The 20,565-nt window shown below is 41.3% G+C and overlaps 2 protein-coding genes and 1 non-coding gene across 3 annotated transcripts; 1 reads left to right on the forward strand and 2 right to left on the reverse strand.

The window, feature by feature from the left end:
* Nucleotides 1–5,004: 5,004 nt before the first annotated feature.
* On the reverse strand, nt 5,005–5,669 carry LOC147787297 (uncharacterized). Its single transcript, XM_087119497.1, has 2 exons — nt 5,386–5,669; nt 5,005–5,296 (listed from the first exon to the last, which is right to left on the reverse strand). Exons 1-2 carry the CDS (start codon nt 5,667–5,669, stop codon nt 5,005–5,007), a joined length of 576 nt encoding a protein of 191 aa, XP_086975623.1.
* Nucleotides 5,670–11,332: 5,663 nt separating this feature from the next.
* LOC147787298 (uncharacterized) lies at nt 11,333–12,024 on the reverse strand. The gene is made up of 2 exons (XM_087119498.1): nt 11,855–12,024; nt 11,333–11,651 (listed from the first exon to the last, which is right to left on the reverse strand). The coding sequence occupies exons 1-2, from the start codon at nt 12,022–12,024 to the stop codon at nt 11,333–11,335; spliced, it is 489 nt and encodes a 162-aa protein (XP_086975624.1).
* A 3,813-nt stretch (nt 12,025–15,837) lies between these two features.
* TRNAN-GUU (transfer RNA asparagine (anticodon GUU)) lies at nt 15,838–15,911 on the forward strand. Its single transcript has one exon. It is a non-coding gene; the product is annotated as a tRNA-Asn (tRNA).
* The last annotated feature ends 4,654 nt before the right edge of the window (nt 15,912–20,565 follow it).

Raw genomic sequence — 20,565 nt, forward strand, 5'->3', positions numbered from 1 at the left:
AAAATTCTTAATAATTGAAGGTAGATCTGTCATCAACAAAACATTAATTAATTAATTAATTTGAGATTAAGGGCCGACCAACAAGGTAAAGGTTACAAATGTTATATATGAGTAGTTATCCATTAACGTCAATTTTTTTAATCATCTTTTCATTTATGATACCTTATTATAAAACTCAAGTCCACGTGAGAATTATTTTTCTAAATTTTTTTCTTAAAATTTCAATTTGAAAGTTTATTGAGACCCTTAGACCCTAAATCTTTAGAGGTTGAAAGACGTGGTAGACGAAAATAATGCTTAGAAAATTGCAAGAAACTCAAGAAAAATATTAAAAAATTATGTAAAACCTTAAAAATATGTCATTCAAAAATAAGATTAGTCAAGATTTAAATTTCTTATTGGATTCAAAATCCATAACCATAAATATTTACAGAACTTATGTGTGATAAATGTTTGAACTATAAAATTAAACCGTATTTTGATATACATAAATACAAGAGCATGCCACTTATCTTTTACTTTCATTTTGAGGAAAATTTTCTATTTTAGTTAAATGGCTAGACCATGGGGCATTCCAAGATTTTTATTGTTAAAATGGAATGTTAAACTTTTAAAATGGGAGGTAAATACTCGAGGTTTTCTAGCATTAGTATTGACACCTTTAACATTTTCTATTGAGCACATTAACTTTGATGAGAGGATATATGATCCAGCCATATAGCTATTTATTAAATATAAGGAATTGATTAAGGTAGGCTTGAAGGTGGCATTGATTAAAGGCATACTAAGGTTTGGATGAAATGACAAGTTAAGTCTACGCTTCAACGAGACTTTTGATATTCTAGATCAATCAGACCGGTGACATACAAATGAAAGGTTAAGTCCATGTAATGAAAGCCCTATGTAACCAAGCAATAACCTCCATTAACATACTATGAAAACAAAAAAAAAAAACAAAAAAACTGAAGAAGCCACGTGAGGACAAAACGATGAGAGAGAGAAATATCGATTCACGTTTTAATCACTTTCGAGGATGAAAGTTATTTTTAGGAGCATGACACCAGGGGTTCCGCTAACCTCCCGACGTCGCTACAGATTAGCTTGACTAGAGAGGGTCCAGGGGGTGTGCGAGCCCTCAGAGATTCACACTTGCATGTCGGGGTAATGTATAGGGAAGTACTACACATCTATAGTAGTCTGAGACTGTAGGTTACCCATAGAGAATAGAGATAGGTCCCAAGAGCATGATTGCATATGTTTGCATTTGCATGGCCCCCTATAATGGTAGGACCTGAGTTGGTTCGAGTCACCAATGAGGCTGTCCAGAAAATCCGAGCGAAGATGCATACCGCTCAAAGTAGATAAATAAATCTACACGGTTGTAAGGCATAGGATCTTGGAGTTTGAGATATGGGACTAGTATTCCTAAAGGTGGAATCCATGTAAGGTGTCTTGAGGTTTGGACGTAAGGGCAAGTTAAGTTCCAGGTTCTTCGGGCCTTTCGAGATTCTCTCGTGGATTGATCCCTTAGCTTATAAGTTTGTCCTACCTCCCTCTCTCTCAGGAGTGCACGATGTAGTTCAATGTCGATACTGAGGAAATACATGACGGACCCTATCCACATAATAAACTACGAGCCCCTCCAACTCAAAAAAGATTTGAGTTATGAGGAAAAACTAATAAGAATTTTAACCTGAGATAGGGACACTGCGTTCGTTAAGGTTTAATGGCGAACCACCACACTGAGGAGGCCACGTGGGAACGTGAGGACGAAATAAGAGAAAAATATCCTGAGTTACAAGAGTTTGAGACTTTTGAGGACGAAAGTTCTTTTTAGTTGCCGGAAAACCCGTGAGTTTTCCGCCGACTGCTAGGAATAACGCAGGGTCGCAGAAACACGCGCCACGTTCCCCAAGGAACACCGAGTCTTCAGCTAATGAACTCCTCTTAGCCATCGCCTCAGAGTACCTGCAATGAAGGAAATCAATAAGGAATCTGAGAGAAAGAAAACCTTGAGTTTTCCAGTGAGAATCCGAAACGAAACCTACGACTTCAAAACCTCAGCCTCGACGCCTAAACTGACCTACCAACACTGTGAAAATGTCCACCGGCCTAAATACAATCACCTTGAACAAATAGACGCCGTGTAGTCGCCGTTTTCACTGTTAGATGTTAAGAATGAGAAATAGAAATAGAAATAGAATTGGGAAGGTGTATAATCTCATTGATATTGATATCCTTTAAATAGGATACAAGAGGTACAAATGAGGAAAATATAAAATAATTAAATACTGAGAATAAAATAAAATATACTCTAAATGAAATCGTAAAGGAAAGAATATTAAGATATAATATCTAAGATATATTACATAAATAATATATCTCAACACTCCCCCTCGAGTTGGAGAGTGTATGTCAATCACATCCAACTTGTCTTTAACTTGTCTTTACGGTAGGTCAATAACACCCAAGTTGTCTTTCACTTTTGTCTTTCCAGTAATGAAAATATCAGTAAAAAAAATAGACCGCATTTGATTGCTTTGCATTTTTAGACTTTCAAGAAATTATTGAATTTACAAGAAAGATGCAAAACTGTCACGACCCGATTTTTCGAGGCTTGGAAAAGCTGAGTCGTGACTAAAAAGATGAAATCGAAAACAAACAAAAAGGAATAAATAGTAAAGTAAAAGGTAAAAATGTCATTTAATTAAAACAAAATAGAGAAAAATTTTGTTTCAAATGAATAAAAAAAGAAATTACGAATACAAAATTAAAACCAAATATTTCCAACGGGAAATACAATTATTAAGAAAAAAATACAAAAGACTCTAAAGACCGACAAGGGACTGACGCTCCGGAACGACCCCCTCTGTGACCGCACAGCTCTCCAAAGCTCCTCCACCTCGACCGGCACCTAACAAAAAAGAAGGTAGAAAGGAATGAGTATAAAAATTATATTCAGTAAGCCACCTACTTGTAGGCTCTCTTCGCATCTTAATTTACAGATTCCCACAGTTTCCTAACTCGGTTCTAGGACATCTGGTTCTAGTCTTAGTCCCTCGGGGCTTGCCCCTTGGGTTTCACCGGTTTGTCATCCTTTCATTAAAGGCCTAGAGGTTCTTTATGCCAAGCTATTATGGTCGGTATCTCTCTATGAGGTGCTACCTCTACATGGCTATCTGGACTACATGGTACCTAGCCTATTGGTGTGCTGAGTACCCCTACGCCCATTTAGTCCCCCTATGGGGGGTGCGACCCAACCCGTTCCCATGCAGCTAATGAGCTGTACGACGTGGGGACACATTTCCCATGCGATGGCTAAGAGCAGTAAGAACTGATTAGGGACCCCTTGGTCCTCCCACGAAGCTATAGATACCGTTCACACGCTAGCAATCTATGAACACTCCGGAGTACCTTCTTGCCGTGGTAAACCGCTAAAGTTCTAGGGGAAAATTAAGTCTGACTAGAGCGGCATATTGCTCCTAACAAAAATTCCCTAATCTTATCATATAAATGGGCCCTAGCAATTAACAGAGGGTGCATGCAATCTTCTTCTAACATCATAGTATGTAATTCATGCAAACTAGGCATACCGGCTCAACGGGGCGATGACCTCCATCAAGCACCCAGAGCACGAAGTTCGCGCTCAATGGGGCGAATTCGTCCATCAAGCACCCGAAACCCGACATACACAATTCTAACATAAATTAACGCATGCATACATACAGCGGAAACTTAAAGCATACAGCAACAATCATGTAATTTACCCAATATCAACACAAGAGTTAATCTGACTAATAGTTTACATGGAGAGCTAATCTGAAGCACGACTACTAGCATGCATGCAATCCGAGCGAATCCTACAAGTATTTCTTCCTAAATACCGTGTAGTGACTTACCTGGTTGACGCGTGCCCTTTTTGCTAGCATTTCTTTGCCCGTGAAGTGTCCACAAATATTGATTTCTTTAAATTAGGTCCCTATTCATCTAAAAACAGTATTAGAACTGGAATTGGGACAAAAATCAGGCAAACAGAAAACAACCGGGCCAAATTGGCCGTTCCACGCGCGCTCACGTGCCAGCAGCGCACTAGAAGTGCGTAGTCACGTGCGCGGGAAGGCGCCAGTCGCAGGCTACACGTGCACTCACTTCCGCGTAGTCGCAGTCGGCCGGCCCGGCCCGGTCGGCTCGGCTCGCGTCGCGGTTCGACCCGGCTTGCAGGCGACACGTGTCGACGCCTCGCTGGAGCTGCGTTGCTCCAGCCGATGGTCGACGCGTGTCCGGCGCCTGTCGCCTCTCTCCGCCGCTCGCCGGCCATTTTTTTTCTCTTTCTTCTTTCTTCTCTGTCCTCTGAAAACCGAAACCCAATCTATTTTTTCTGATTTTCATAACTTTCAATCCGTAGATCGAATCGATATGATTCCTTCGGCAAAGTTCTAGATCGTGTTACAGGCTACGTCCTAGTATTTTTTTCTGTAATTTTTTCTTGACTATCGGATGATTTAAGAACGTCGAAAGTTCGCTCACTGTTCTCGGACCACTTTCGGATCTCCGCCTTTAGGTTGAGGTCTCGGCCAAACTTCTTCACAGACCGTGCGTGAGTTGTTCCTAGGTGAAGATTTCAGCATTTAAGGATCGATTCACGTAGGGGAAAACTCAGATCTGAGCAATGTCGTTCAGAAACCTTACCTCGCGAAATGTTCTTAGGTTTTGACGGAGCGTCGACCTTGCTAGCCTCTCAATCCTTGTACGAGTCTCGTCTGAAGATGGATTTCAGTGGTGGTCCGTTAATCTTCGCGGCTGACTCCTCTCTGATTTCTCTCTAACTTCTTCTTACTTTTGCAGGGAATCTGATGGGGTTCTCCTTGGACCCCTATTAGGGCTGGAGGGGCAAAATGACCTTTTTGCCCCTCAGTTGACTTAGCCCCCCGCCTTCTATTTTTTTTTTTTTTTTTTGGCGTTACAAATTCTCCCCTCCTTAGGAACTTTCGTCCCCGAAAGTAGCTATCTCTTGGAAGAGTTCGGATAAGCTTTCCTCACGTCCTCTTCTCGTTCCCAGGTTGCCTCTTCCTCACGGCGGTTACCCCATGAGACCTTTACCAAGGGAATATCTTTGTTACGCAACCGCCTAGTGTCTCGAGCCAAAATTCTGTTAGGCTTCCCCTCGTAAGACAGATCTTCTTGAAGAGGAAGCCTCCCATGCTCGATTACATGAGTAGGGTCGGGAGTATACTTTCGTAGCATGGATACGTGGAACACATTGTGCACGGTGGCAAGGTTCGGTGGTAGGGCAATTCTGTAAGCCACAGCCCCAACTCTGTCTAGAATCTTGAAGGGGCCTATGTACCTTGGGCTCAATTTCCCTTTCTTTCCGAACCTCAACACCCCCTAATAGGGGCCACCTTCAGGAACACGTGGTCACCCACCTCAAATTCGAGGTCCCTTCTACGCACATCTGCATAGCTTTTCTGTCGACTCTGTGCGGTGAGTATCCTCGACTTGATTTTCTGCACTGCTGCGTTGGTGACCTGGACCAACTCTGGTCCCAGTAGTTGCTGCGTGCTTACCTCTTCCCAAAACACTGGTGTTCGACACCTACGCCCATACAGTGCCTCAAAGGGGGCCATCTGAATGGTCGCTTGATAACTATTGTTGTAGGCAAACTCCATTAAAGGCAGATGTTCATCCCCGAAAGTTGGCGTCTCTTGGAAGAGTTTGGGATAGGCCCCTCTCCCGTCTTCTTTACGTTCTCGAGTTGCCTCTTCATTAAGGTGGTTACTCCCACGAGACTTTTACTAAGGTGGTCGCTCTTTCATACCAACACTTCGCGTCTTGGTCTGACCCGATAGGGTCTGGTACCCGTATAGGCGTACCATCTCTTTGACATATAACTTATCTCATCGATCTACTCGATAAGTGGTCTCACCTGGGATTAGGTGAGTTGTCTTGGTTGGTCTACCCCAAGTATCCAAATCACGTTACGAGTCTGTTTAGCCTTTGGCAAACCCGAGATAAAACCCACACTCACTACTTCCCATTTAAGGGCTGTAGCAATCTTGTTGGGCGCTATCTCGATGCCTTAACCTGCTAGCAGCATCGTCTTACGAAACCCACCATGTCTCTCTTCATTCTCAAGCCACCAATCGCATCTCTTCAGATAACTTCGTACATCCTAGGTGGAACGTATCAGATGTATGGTGGGCTTCAGCTAAAATGTCTTTTAGGATTTCCTCGTCTCGAGGAATACACAAGCAGTCTTGCCACTGTAGGACCCCGTCTGAGGAGATAGAATACCTAGTTGGTTTTTCCGCCCCAGTCTGACTCCACACTTTGTTAAAGTGTTCATCAAATCTCTGGGCATCAAAGACACGTTTTCACAAAGTGGGTTGCATGGTCATCTGTGCTATCTTAGCGATATCACCATTAACTACAACCCCAGTTTTTAGCGTTCCTTCATTTCATCTTGTAACTTCCCTTGCTTGGTGAACATTGCACATGTATGAACGGTCTGTGTCATTCCATCTGCACGACCAAGTACTCGAGGCTCTTTAGTCAGTGTATGCTTGCACTGTTCTCCATGCTCGTAATGTTGCCATGTCTCCATGGCAAGCATGGCTGCTGCTAGTTCAAGATCATGAGTAGGGTAATTCTATTCGTGCTCTTTCCGCCTTCTTGAAGGGTAAGCTACTGCCTTACCATTCTGCATAAGCACGCACCCTAAGCCCTTACATGAGGCATCTCTATACGTTACAAGGTTGTCTAGCCCATCTTGAATTGCTGTAGTCACCAACCTTTGCTTAAGTTCCTGGAAACTCTCTCCGCCTACTGGTAATCAATCGAAGGTTTTTCCCTCCTTGGTTAACTGTGCAAGCGCTGCAGAGATCTTGGAAATATCACGTACGAGTCTTTCGAAAGATTTCTAGAACTTCGTACCTTAGTGACTGTGGTCAGTTTTGGCCACCTCATAGCTACTTCAATCTTAGCGGTGTCTACGATGAATTCTTCGCTTGACACCACATAACTTCGGATGTCATCTCAAACAGCCAAAACTTGCTTTGGGGAACTTAGCGTACAATTGGTGTGTCCTTAACATCATCATAACTTTCCCCCGAGTGTTCCTTGTCAACTAATTCCATCTTGGTGTACAACGCACATTGTCATTGAAGTCGTCTTTGACGATAACAAGAAAATCTCTTAAACATTCAATTAGTCTAAACCTAAACCTTAGCAAGACATTGATCAGGTCGAAAGGCTTATCGATAAACTTTCCTTCCTCGTGATTTCTCCTAATAGTTGCCTTCGATATATCACTCTCCTTGATCCACATAAGAGGTATCCTAAACTTGTCGAGACCCTTACAATCCTTACTACTTCACCAAGAATGGTCTCGTAGCTACCTCCCAATTGGCCAACATAGGTCTTTCCTCATAACGAGATAACTTGTCATGTAACTTGCCTAAGTACTAATACTCATCTGAGCTAAATGCAGGCTGTTTTGAAAATAAAGGTTCCTTGTATAAGTCCTCTGCATTCACCTAGGCCAACTCATGTAGTGTCTTATGATTGATCAAGTCACATTTCCTTTCGTAGTGATATCTTATATTGGCTCGTGTGTGTGCATCCATCAAGTTCTTGTAAAGGAGCCTATGGAACTCTCTAAAAACTCTTGTTTGGTAACTAGTCTTCCTCAAGCTCTAAGGATACTTTTATCTATGTCCAAGGTTTTCCCCAAGACACATTATGTCTTCTGCTCCCCTTACTAGTGCACTATCACTATCTCACTACTCTTCAGGTAGTTTCCAAACTCACGTTATCTAGCATCTCTACCTCTGTCTGAGCATGCTTCACAAGTATTTTGTTACACTCATGTGTGAAACTGGAGTTCTACTCTTTGTAGTCCAGATCACTTATACAAGGGTTGGTTCTTATTAACGCCCATCTAGACTTTCTTCCTTCAAACGGCGAAGGCATGACCATAGCTTGACTCTTTTCTTGTTGTTCTCAACCCTGAGGTTCGCTGGACTACCTAGACAGTTCCACGTCCCTCACCTTGTGAGCATACATGCCCTGACCAAAGGATAGGTTAGAACGCAGTTTCATGGTCCTGATAACCACGTATTGCTTTTGAACTTGGTCCTCTCCACCAAGGTCTAAAGCGACTCGTCATCCATTAGGTGATCCTTTAGTAGGAATATCCTACACCCCATGACTCATTAGTGGCATAAAGCGCACATCTCACTTATGGAAGTCCATGAACCTGAACTTATATCATGAAGACTCCAACCAACCTGGAAGCCAGGGCCTCCACAGCTTCACTCTCTCTGTTGGCGAATCTTATTTCTCGACTTCCAACTTAACCAAACTCACCCGTGAAAATGGTTTGCTTGAGGGGTGCTTAATTCCTACAGTGGTCGCCCTTACTTGTAAGAACGATATTGTTTGGGTCCATTATGTGGTTTGTGCACCAAGACAGCCCTATACTGTCTAGGCCTACTACGTGGTCTCCATGGAGGCATGCTTGACATCTAGAATTATGGTCGTGGGAGGCTGAGCCATAGGTATACCATCTCTTACTAGACCTTATAAGGTCTGATATACATTTCTATGGGTTGGACGTCACGCACTTTGCGAAGTCACCCCTTTGTCTTCCTAAGGCCAGTAAATTATAACGTGAACCCTCTCGGCCTCCTCACAATAACTCAAATCTAGCATCGACAGTAATAGAGTGAACCTTCACTATTAAACACTCTAAAGTGTAATCATAGTTACCACTTTTCCAAGACAAACATCAAATTTTTACAGCCTTGCAACCACTCATATCCTACTAAACAGGGTTAAAATGCATACCTGGTCGCGGCGAGGCGTGTTGTTGAGCTGAGTCACAGAGGTGTACGACTCTCTATCCTAGAAAAAGTCTACAGAATCTAAAACCTGACTGCTCTGATACCAATCTGTCACGACCCGATTTTTTGAGGCTTCGAAAAGCCGAGTCGTGACTAAAAAGATGAAATCGAAAACAAACAAAAAGGAATAAATAGTAAAGTAAAAGGTAAAAATGTCATTTAATTAAAACAAAATAGAGAAAAGTTTTGTTTCAAATGAATAAAAAAAGAAATTACGAATACAAAATTAAAACCAAATATTTCCAACGGGAAATACAATTATTAAGAAAAAAATACAAAAGACTCTAAAGACCAACAAGGGACTGACGCTCCGGAACGACCCTTTCTGTGACCGCACAGCTCTCCAACGCTCCTCCACCTCGACCGGCACCTGACAAAAAGGAAGGTAGAAAGGAAAGAGTATAAAAATTATACTCACTAAGCCACCTACTTGTAGGCTCTCTTCGCATCTTAATTTACAGATTTCCACGGTTTTCTAACTCGGTTCTTGGACATCTGGTTCTAGTCTTGGTCCCTTGGGGCTTGCCCCTTGGGTTTCATCGGTTCGTCATCCTTTCATTAAAGGCCTAGAGGTTCTTTATGCCAAGCTATTATGGTCGGTATCTCTCTATGAGGTGCTACCTCTACATGGCTATCTGGACTACATGGTACCTAGCCTAGGGGTGTGCTGAGTACCCCTACGCCCATTTAGTCCCCCTATGGGGGGCGCGACCCAACCCGTTCCCATGCAGCTAATGGGCTGTACGACGTGGGGACACATTTCCCATGCGAAATGGCTAAGAGCAGTAAGGACTGATTAGAGACCCCTTGGTCCTCCCACGAAGCTATAGATACCGTTCACACGCTAGCAATCTATGAACACTCCGGAGTACCTTCTTGCCGTGGTAAACCGCTAAAGTTCTAGGGGAAAATTAAGTCTGACTAGAGCGGCATATCGCTCCTAACAGAAATTCCCTAATCTTATCATAGAAATGGGCCCTAGCAATTAACAGAGTGTGCATGAAATCTTCTTCTAACATCATAGTATGTAATTCATACAAACTAGGCATACGACTCAACGGGGCGATGACCTCCATCAAGCACCCAGAGCACGAAGTTCGCGCTCAATGGGGCAAATTCGTCCATCAAGCACCCGAAACCCAGCATACACAATTCTACCATAACTTAACGCATACATACATACAGCGGAAGCTTAAAGCATACAGCAACAATCATGTAATTTACCCAATATAAATACAACAGTTAATCTGACTAATAGTTTACATGGAGAGCTAATCTGAAGCACGACTACTAGCATGCATGCAATCCGAGCGAATCCTACAAGTATTTCTTCCTAAATACCGGGTGGTGACTTACCTGGTTGACGCGTGCCCTTTTTGCTAGCGTTTCTTTGCCCGTGAGGTGTCCACAAATATTGATTTCTTTAAATTAGGTCCCTATTCACGTAAAAACAGTATTAGAACTGGAATCGGGACAAAAATCAGTCAAACAGAAAACAACCGGGCCAAATTGGCCGTTCCACGCGCTCTCACGTGCTAGCAGCGCGCTGGGAGTGCGTAGTCAAGCGCGCGGGAAGGCGTTAGTCGCAGGCTGCACGTGCACTCGCTTCCGCGTAGTCGCGGTCGGCTTGGCTCGCGTCGCGGTTTGGCCCGGCTTGCAGGCGACACGTGTCGACGCCTCGCTGGAGCTGCGTTGCTCCAGCCGATGGTCGACGCGTGTCCGGCACCTGTCGCCGCCCTCCGCCGCTCGCCGGCCGTTTTTTTTTCTCTTTCTTCTTTCTTCTCTGTCCTCTGAAAACCGAAACCAGTCTGTTTTTTTCAATTTTCATAACTTTCAATCCGTAGATCGGTTCGATATGATTCCTTTAGCAAAGTTCTAGATCGTGTTATAGGCTACGTCCTAGTATTTTTTTTATGTAATTTTTTCTTGACTATCAGATGATTTAAGAACGTCGGAAGTTCGCTCACTGTTCTCGGACGACTCTCGAATCTCCGCCTTTGGGTTGAGGTCTCGGCCAAACTTCTTCACAGACCGTGCGTGAGTTGTTCCTAGGTGAAGATTTCAACATTTAAGGATCGATTCACGTAGGGGAAAACTCAGATCTGAGCAATGTCGTTCAGAAACCTTACCTCGCGAAATGTTCTTAGGTTTTAACGGAGCGTCGAACTTGCTAGCCTCTCAATCCTTGTACGAGTCTCGTCTGGAGATGGATTCCGGCGGTGGTCCGTTAATCTTCGCGGCTGACTCCTCTCTGATTTCTCTCTAACTTCTTCTTTCTTTTGTAGGGAATCTGACGGGGTTCTCCTTGGACCCCTATTAGGGCTGGAGGGGCAAAATGACCTTTTTGCCCCTCAGTTGTCTTAGCCCCCTGCCTATTTTTTTTTTTTTTTTTTTTTTTTTTTTTTTTGGCGTTACAAATTCTCCCCTCCTTAGGAACTTTCATCCCCGAAAGTAGCTATCTCTTGGAAGAGTTCGGGATAAGCTTTCCTCACGTCCTCTTCTCGTTCCCAGGTTGCCTCTTCCTCACGGCGGTTACCCCATGAGACCTTTACCAAGGGAATATCTTTGTTACGCAACCGCCTAGTGTCTCGAGCCAAAATTCTGCTAGGCTTCCCCTCGTAAGACAGATCTTCTTGAAGAGGAAGCCTCCCATGCTCGATTACATGAGTAGGGTAAGGAGTATACTTTCGCAGCATGGATACGTGGAACACATTGTGCACGGTGGCAAGGTTCGGTGGTAGGGCAATTCTATAAGCCAAAGCCCCAACTCTGTCTAGAATCTTGAAGGGGCCTATGTACCTTGGGCTCAATTTCCCTTTCTTTCCGAACCTCAACACCCCCTAATAGGGGCCACCTTCAGGAACACGTGGTCACCCACCTTAAATTCGAGGTCCCTTCTACGCACATCTGCATAGATTTTCTGTCGACTCTGTGCGGTGAGTATCCTCTACTTGATTTTCTGCACTGCTGCGTTGGTGACCTGGACCAACTCTGGTCCCAGTAGTTGCTGCGTGCCTACCTCTTCCCAAAACACTGGTGTTCGACACCTACGCCCATACAGTGCCTCAAAGGGGGCCATCTGAATGGTCGCTTGATAACTATTGTTGTAGGCAAACTCCATTAAAGGCAGATGTTCATCCCCGAAAGTTGGCGTCTCTTGGAAGAGTTTGGGATAGGCCCCTCTCCCGTCTTCTTTACATTCTCGAGTTGCCTCTTCATTAAGGTGATTACTCCCACGAGACTTTTACTAAGGTGGTCGCTCTTTCATACCAACACTTCGAGTCTTGGTCTGACCCGATAGGGTCTGGTACCCGTATAGGCGTACCATCTCTTTGACATAAACCATTTTTTTTTTTTTTTTGGCGTTACAAAAACAAAATTGGTTTGCATTTTTAGACTTTCAAGAATTATTGAATTTACAGGAAAGATGCAAAACCAAAAAATAGACCGCCTTTGATTGGTTTGCATTTTTAGACTTTCAAGAAATTATTGAATTTTCAAGAAAGATGCAAAACTTAGAAATAGACCGCAATGATTGACTCGAGGATTGGTAACTTGTCCCATTTAATTTGATTTGGAACAATTGAATATCCTCCATGATCACTTCTTGGTCCATGCATAAATGCTTTAGAAATAGACCACAATGATTGACTCGAGGATTAGTAACTTGTCCCATTTAATTTGATTTGGAACAAGTAAATATCCTCCCTGATCACTTCTTGGTCCATGCATAAATGATTTACTGGATAATAACACCAATATCGGTGCTCTTGATCACTTGAGAGGCTGTGAAAGAAAATACGAACATCTTGAATATGTCACCTTTGAGCTTGGTGAGAAATTTGAAGATGCTTATAATGTATTCTTGATATTGGATGATCGGCGTAAAGGCTTCACTGATTCAGTTAGGGTTTGGAGGTTTAATACTCCCCTTGGACTCTGAGTCCAAGGGGGTATTAGGAATACTAAGATCGGTTCTCCGATATTAGAAATACCAAGATCAATGCTCTGATACCATGTTAAAAATGAGAAATAGAAATAGAAATAGAATTGAGAAGGTGTATAAACTCACAAATGAGGAAAATATAAAATAATTAAATACTGAGAATAAAATTAAATAAACTCTAAATCAAATCATAAAGGAAAGAATATTAAGATATAATATCTAAGATATATTCCATAAATAATATATCTCAACATTAGAGAAGAATTCGGAATCAATTTTTGGAGAATTTTCGATCCACCTCCACCGATGTCCATCTGCTACGAAACTTCGTGGGAGAGGAGAGGGGAGTCTACAGAGAGATAAAGATAGAAAATGGGGGAGAAACGATGTCAGAAAATGTCACGGAAAGGAGAGAGAAAACGTGTCGGAGAATCGCAGCAATCTGGGTGAAGGAGACGACTCCATCAGATCTGGGTCGGGCCCGATCCATAACTCGCAACCCAAACTGCGTCAGTGTAGCCCACCTGTAGCGGCCCAAGAACCCTCGACCCAAAATCCAAGTCTGCGATCCGCGCCTACTCTACAACCCACACCAGAGAGCCGCAAACCGCGAAACCAAAACCGAGTCCATCCTACAAATGAGGCCTATGGCGCAGCCTACTAACCCACAGCCAAACTCGCTTGTGGCTCAGCCCATGAATAGAAGCCTAGTGGCGTACATGCAGCTGACAACTAGCGAGCAAACCCAAACTGGCCTTCGACACTCGCCCTGACCTGGAGCGCTATTCGACCCGCCACGTGGCACCCACCAGTGCGAGCAGCCCTTCGTCTCATCTCGGCTTCGTAGCGCGACGGCAGTTCGGACGGCTTCCGACGGCAACTCCCAGCGTATTCGGCTCAACTTTCAATTTTTGACCCAGTTACCACCGTTTCAATCCTCCTGAACCTATTTTCAGCCTCAATTAAGATAATTGATGTCATTTTAGAGTCGTATTTCACATTGTTAGTTGGATTATTAATTAAAATGTGAAATACTAACGAAAGGTGACAAACGCTGCGATAGGAAGCAAACCCTAACAACCTTTGGAGAATCTCTCAAGGAATAGAGCTTACGTTTAGCTAATTAGGGAGTACTTCGGCTAAGGACAACAAAGTAAGTGACCTTACTATAGGATAAGCTAGAAATTGTATGAGTTACAATTTATGATATATGAGTTATGATGATGTATGAGTTGTATCGTATGATGTCATATACTAGTATATGATGATGTCTGAGTATATTATGATATATATGTATATGATGATGTATGAGTTATGATTCTTAAGTTATGATATTTGATGATGTGCGTAATATATACATTTCAATTGATACGTACTTGAGATGCTTGATGCACTTTATGACAATATGATGAGTATGATGATTGCATGACGTTTGTCTCAATATGTTGATGTTTTCCATATTAAGCATGTTATATGATGATGATTGCCATATTGCATTATGTCGATAGACTGACATAGGACACAACCCTAAAAGCATGAAAATGATATTAATATAAATATCCAACGAGCATGTGTTACTTAATGTAACAAAAGGATGAGACTAGAGACTTGGGTCAGAAGAGATGATAAGATGGAAATTAGAGGGACCTCATGCATGTTGTATGTTCATAAGTATAGGGATACTTCCCCAGATACGATGAGTGCGGACGCACAAAGTATGATGATAAGGGTGTTCATGGGGAGAATGACGCTAAGGGGTTCCGCTGACCTCCGGACGTCTTTACAGATTAGCTTGACCAGAGAGGGTCTAGGGGTTGTGCGAGCCCCCTGAGGATTCACACTCCGCACGTGTGGGTCATGTGTAGGAAAGTACTACACATCCATAGTAGTCTGAGATTGGAGGTCACCCCTAGAGATAGTGATAGGTCCTAAGAGCATGATTGCATATGTTTGCATTTGCATGACCTCTATAGTGGGGCCACTTCCTGAGTATTCTTCGAAATACTTAGGCCATGTGCCATATCATTTTTTAGGTAAAGGCAGGACGCACATATACAGAGGACGGCGACATCGCAAGCAGAGACTTTAACACATCCATAGGGTAGACTCGTATTTAATTTCCTAGTCTTAGGTTAGAATATGTTGTTTTGCATTTCATCGTTTTAAATTATTTTGTATTTGTTTTTATTTCCTCTAAATTTCACAATTTCGTATTTAAACACGTAAGACCATAGCAGTGTTTTCCAGAGATAGAAGATGTTTTAAATATTGTTGACATGTATGCTATAGATGATTTATCTTTTAAGAGTTATATTTCCACATAGATAATAAGCATGAGACGTTAGTAGCAACTTAGAAATTTAGGATCGTTACAATTAAAGATATCCACAGGGTAGGGTGGGAAAGCTTTCATCATTTATGTTCCCACCCCCTCATTTTTCATCTTCATCCTTGCAAAAATTTTATCCTAATACTTTTCAACCAACATCATTTCAAAGGTACTTTTAATGAATAATTTTTAAATTTTTATTATAATTTCTATTAAAAAATGTAAAGAAAGAAATATTTTTTAGGAAAATATAATATAAATTATATCCCATCATTTACATAATGATCTCAAATTCTAAAAAAAGAACGTTAGAAGCTAGAAATATATGTATATAATACAATATAATATAAATGCAATAGGTTAGTTACGTACCTTAGTGATCAACAATGGGTTCTTTTAGCTCTAATGGTGTGCATTCGAACCCAAAGGCACATGGTTTTCCTTCCAATTATGTCGTAGTGTCCTGTGGCGTAATCGGAAGGGTGGTAGGTCACAGGTTAAATGGAGGCAGTTCGGGTCGGTCGGTTGCGGATCTTGGATCAGGTCACCAGCAGATCCGCGCTCGCAAACCGTATGCTGACACGTGTTGCGTAGTGCCTCACCTGTTAGCTGACTTGCGTCTTCATCAATACTCAACTATCAAGTTTAGTGATTTTATGGCTGGAATAGCTCAATTGGTTAGAGCGTGTGGCTGTTAACCACAAGGTCGGAGGTTCAAGCCCTCCTTCTAGCGGTGTGATTTTTTGGTTTCGAGTGCCCATTTCGGCCAACTATACGAAGTGGTCGTGTACGTAAGTGTAAAAAGTTAGGGAGTTGACATCGAGTGCTACATTTTTTTAGCAAATCAATAGTTGTACTTTCATATTTTATTATCATAATTAGCCATTATGCAAATTTGTAACCCTCCGAAAATAATTGGGCATGTACTATGAATTTAAACTTGATTTTATATTTTGTAATTTAAACAATAGTTTTTTAACATCTTTGTTGAAATTCATATTGCATGATTGAAGAAGAATAACCAATGGAGTATGAGGAACAAGCTTGTGGAGTCGATTTAGGCGAACAATGAGAAGAAGAAATTGAGCATGAGGTTCATCGAAGTTGAGTGGATTTTCAATATTCTCCTTGAATTCTAACAAAACTTCACGATTGTTGTCTCATTAGATCCGCATTGCAGAGATCTTAAGGCTTCATGAAGGTCGCTTGGATAATCTATCATGACCTAATTTTCAAGACTTCGAAAGTTAGATTACGACAAAAAGATGAAAACCATTGTTCCCTCTCAAGGCTGGCATGCAAATAGTAATGACACTTTGAGTTAAGTATTTAAGTCGTCCATCGTCCTCTCTCAATGCAGGTTGATTCTACACACAATAGTGACTCTACAAATTGATATCATTCACACTTCTAACAGTTTCATAAGTTTTCCTAAATTTTCTGGAGTGTCGTGGAGGCTTACAAGGTTTAAGGGCGCCTAGGAAGTCTAGATACAATTCGTGTTTACAAGTCCTAAGGTACTCAATCTACTAAAAACGTTTTGACCTAAGTCTACATGAAAAGTGTTCTAGCTCTAATGCCCTAACTTACACTAGTTCGTGCATGCTTTTCTATGGAAATATTCTATCGATCACCTAGAACACAGAAAAAACATAATGTAAATTTTCATGCAAGTCTATTAGAGAGATACTCCTGCCAATCACCTAAAGCAAGAAAATCCATAATCTTCCTACAAATATTAACTTAAAACTAACACGTAATTTACGTGCAAACAACTTGCTCAACAAGGAGATAACATTCATAAATCTCTTGGAGCACAAACCCAAAGTTTCCTTTCCTCCTTTCTCTAGAAAAAGCATTAAGCATCATCAATTCTAGCTTTCTTCGGGAAACTTGTATGAAATTTCTCCAAAAAAGACATAAAAAATTCACAAGCTTATTAAAAAAAATCATCTCAAATTTAAAGGAAAACTAAAACAAAAAACTCGAAATCCTTACCATTCAATCCTTCTCGATTCTTGGTAAATTTAGACTATCCAAATATTGAGATTTTGTCTTCTCATTGTTATGAGTAACTTTAATTAAGGGTCTGTGGTCATAATCTAAATCCTAGATTGAAACATTCAAATGAGGCAGGGAGGACAAAAGGACTATTTTACCCCTTGAGTTTACTTGAATCGAATTTCCTAATTTTTTTCTATTATTATTTATATTTTCTAAACAATTTTCTCTTGAAATTTGGTCTCGAGCACTCTCAATTAAATTTAAATTTGAACTTTAAAGAAAAATCAGATAATTAATTTCTCATTATACAATCATTTCGAATCACACCGTAGGTGAGTGGTTGGTTTTATGAGGAAGAAGATGTTTCGAGTGAACCAACCCAAACTAATTCACTTGTACTTTACCTCATCAGTCCAGTTGGATTAGACTAAATAGGTCGAGTTGACTGACATTTGTCCAATTGAACTAGATTTTTTTTTCTCAATTTAAACTTTTTGACACAATTTTTTTTGCTTGTTATTGATAACTCGAGTCAATTTGTGACCCAATTAAAGACTCTTAGAAAATTTGGAGCATGAACAACACTCGAGAAGTCAATAAACAAATAAGTAGTCAAATGGAAGTTTATTCAAACTTGCAAGTTAAACTTCTCTCATTCCTTCAGCTTTTAAGCCAATCAATCATTGCAAAGATGTCCAATAGTCAAAACGCAAGTTAAATTACTTGTCAAGGGGAGACGTGGTCTCTGTTGTGATTTATGCCCTAAAGCTTCATAATTAATTATTTAGTTTTTAACCATAATTTTTATTATTTTATTTGTAATTTAATTTTTATCCATGGTATGAAAATCCAAGGTTATTAATGAGTCTTAAACAGTATGTGGTTGACATATAAGAGGATCGTGTTCAAGTAATAGCCTAAAGAGTTTATAGTATAGTAACACTATTGATACGACCGGATAAAATTAAAGAATAATAGCATAGAAAAGTAAGTTTTGGCAGGAAAAATTACAAAGTGGGATTTTTATTTAGACTAAGTAAACTAACATTTCCTCCCTTAAACCGAATGTCTGCACCTGCTTACATCAGATTCAGAACATACCCCTAATAAAGCTCTTAGCTCCAAGGAGACATTCAACTTTGAAGGTTTGGTCATCACATCAACTACTTGATCTTGTGGGTTGCAATATACTTACTCAACAATCCCGGCTTTTGATAATTCTCTCATAAAATGAGAGCGTACATCTATATGTTTTCTTTGACCGTGTAAAACTAGATTATTTGACAATTTAATTGCAGAACTAATATCACATTGAATGACAGTTGTTTGACCTTGATTTAGACCAAGTTTGTCCGGCACTTTTCTCAGCCATATTTCCTGGCATACACATGAACCAGCAGCAATGAATTCAACTTCAGCGGTAGACAAGCTTACAACTGGTTGTTTTTTTTATTGCAAAGAAACATCTGCTGAACTTATCAAAAAAGATAACCTGAAGTGGTTTTCCGATCTTCTAAGTCTCCTGCGTAATCGCTATATGTGTAAGTGTAAGACCCGAAGAAAGAAAAATAGAAAAAGAAAAAGAAAAGGAAAAAAAAAAAAAAAAAAAGGAAAAGTCAAGAGAGGGGCAAATAGGTAAGTTTGCCCCTCCAACCACTAAGGGTCCAAATGAAACCCTATGAAGAGTCGTGCAAAAGAGAAATAGTGAGAGAATGGGGGTAGAGAGAACCTAGAGTGAAGAGGAAGAATGAACCGCCGGAAGACTCACCGAAAACTACTGTCGGAGTCTATTCCGGTCAAGATCATGATGCAAGGAGCCTTTCTTGGAAGGGAAAAGAGAATGTGGGTGGTCGGAGTCCCATTTTCCATCAAGAAATTGGAAAAATCTGCGAGGTAAGATCTTGAACGTTTTCTCAGATCTACGATTTTTCTTTGTGAATCAAGATTTGAAATCTTGATATATTCATCTAGGAACAACTCTCTACAGGATCTTTGAAGAAGTTTTGCTGAAACCTTGATCCGAAGGCAGAAACCCGAGAATCATCCAGGAACGGAGAGAGAAGAAATTCCGATAGCCATGTCTCGAAGGCAAGCGGCGAAACGCGACTGGGCAAGCAGTGGACACGTGCTGAGCGTCGGTCGGAGTTACGCAGCTCCGGTGAGACGGCAACACGTGTCGCCTTCAAACCCCAACCAGCTGCAGCCCACACGAGCGAACCCACCTGCTGACTCACCAACCCGAATCGGGGCGCCTGGACTATGACTATGCAGAGAGTGCGCGGGTGTGGTACTCGCGAGTAGACCTTCTCCCGGCGCGCGAGGACGTATGGTGGCGTGTGGGAGAACATGAGGGTTAGTTCCGGCCCGTCCGACTTCTGTCTGCCTAATTTTCATCCCGATTTCGATTCTAATCATATTTTTATCTGACTTAGGACCTAATTGAGAAAAATCAGTATTCTTGGACACGCTATTTGTGCAGGAGTGCTAGGGCACGCGTCAACAAGTAAGTCACTACCCGGTATTTAGGAAGAAATACTTGTAGGATTCGCTTGGATTGCATGCATGCTAGTACCTTTGCCTTAGAATTAGCTCTCCATGAATGAGATTAGTCGGATTGATTGTTATTAGTGTATTGGGTGAATTGTCTGAGTGTTGCTTGTATGCTTTAAGCTTCCGCCGTACGTATGCATGCATTTAATTTATGTTGGAATTGTGTATTCCGCGTTTCGGGTGCTTGATGGATGAGTTCGCCCCCATAGAGCGCGAACTTTTTGCACATAACCACAGGGTTGAGAAACAAATACTTCTTCATTCAGCTCACCATTTAAAAATGCTTACATCTAACTGATATATGAACCATCCTCTTTAAGCTTCAAGTGCCACCACAAAACGAATTGTTTCCATTCTTGCCACATGAGCAAATACTTCTGTATAATCTACACCTTGTTGATGAGAATATCCCTTCACCACTAACCTTTTCTTGTGCGGGTCTATTTCTCCGTTTTCATTAAATTTGGTCTTGTAAACTCATTTCACCTCAATAATCTTTCCATTTTCTGGTAATTCTGTCATTTCCCAAGTATCGTTTCTGTTAATTTCTTCTATTTCTGCATCCATGGCTTTTCTCTATTTCTCACTCTTTACATCATCTTCAAATCGAGTGGGATCACCTGCAAATGTGAGCATGGCTAATTGAGTTGCATTATCCTCTTCTGAGAGTCATTTTCGTGTTTCATAGTCTTACATCCAAATCAGTGTCTTCCTACTCATCTTTTCTTATGAACTAGATGAGCTTATTTCTTCTTGGTTCCTCTAAAGAACTAGAGAAAATATCTTCCTCTTCTAGATTTGCATTAATATCAGGCTCATCTCTACTGTCATTA

Source organism: Cucurbita pepo, chromosome 18, assembly GCF_057944985.1.
Source record: "Cucurbita pepo subsp. pepo isolate OVF chromosome 18, ASM5794498v1, whole genome shotgun sequence".
Classification (NCBI taxonomy): domain Eukaryota; kingdom Viridiplantae; phylum Streptophyta; class Magnoliopsida; order Cucurbitales; family Cucurbitaceae; genus Cucurbita; species Cucurbita pepo.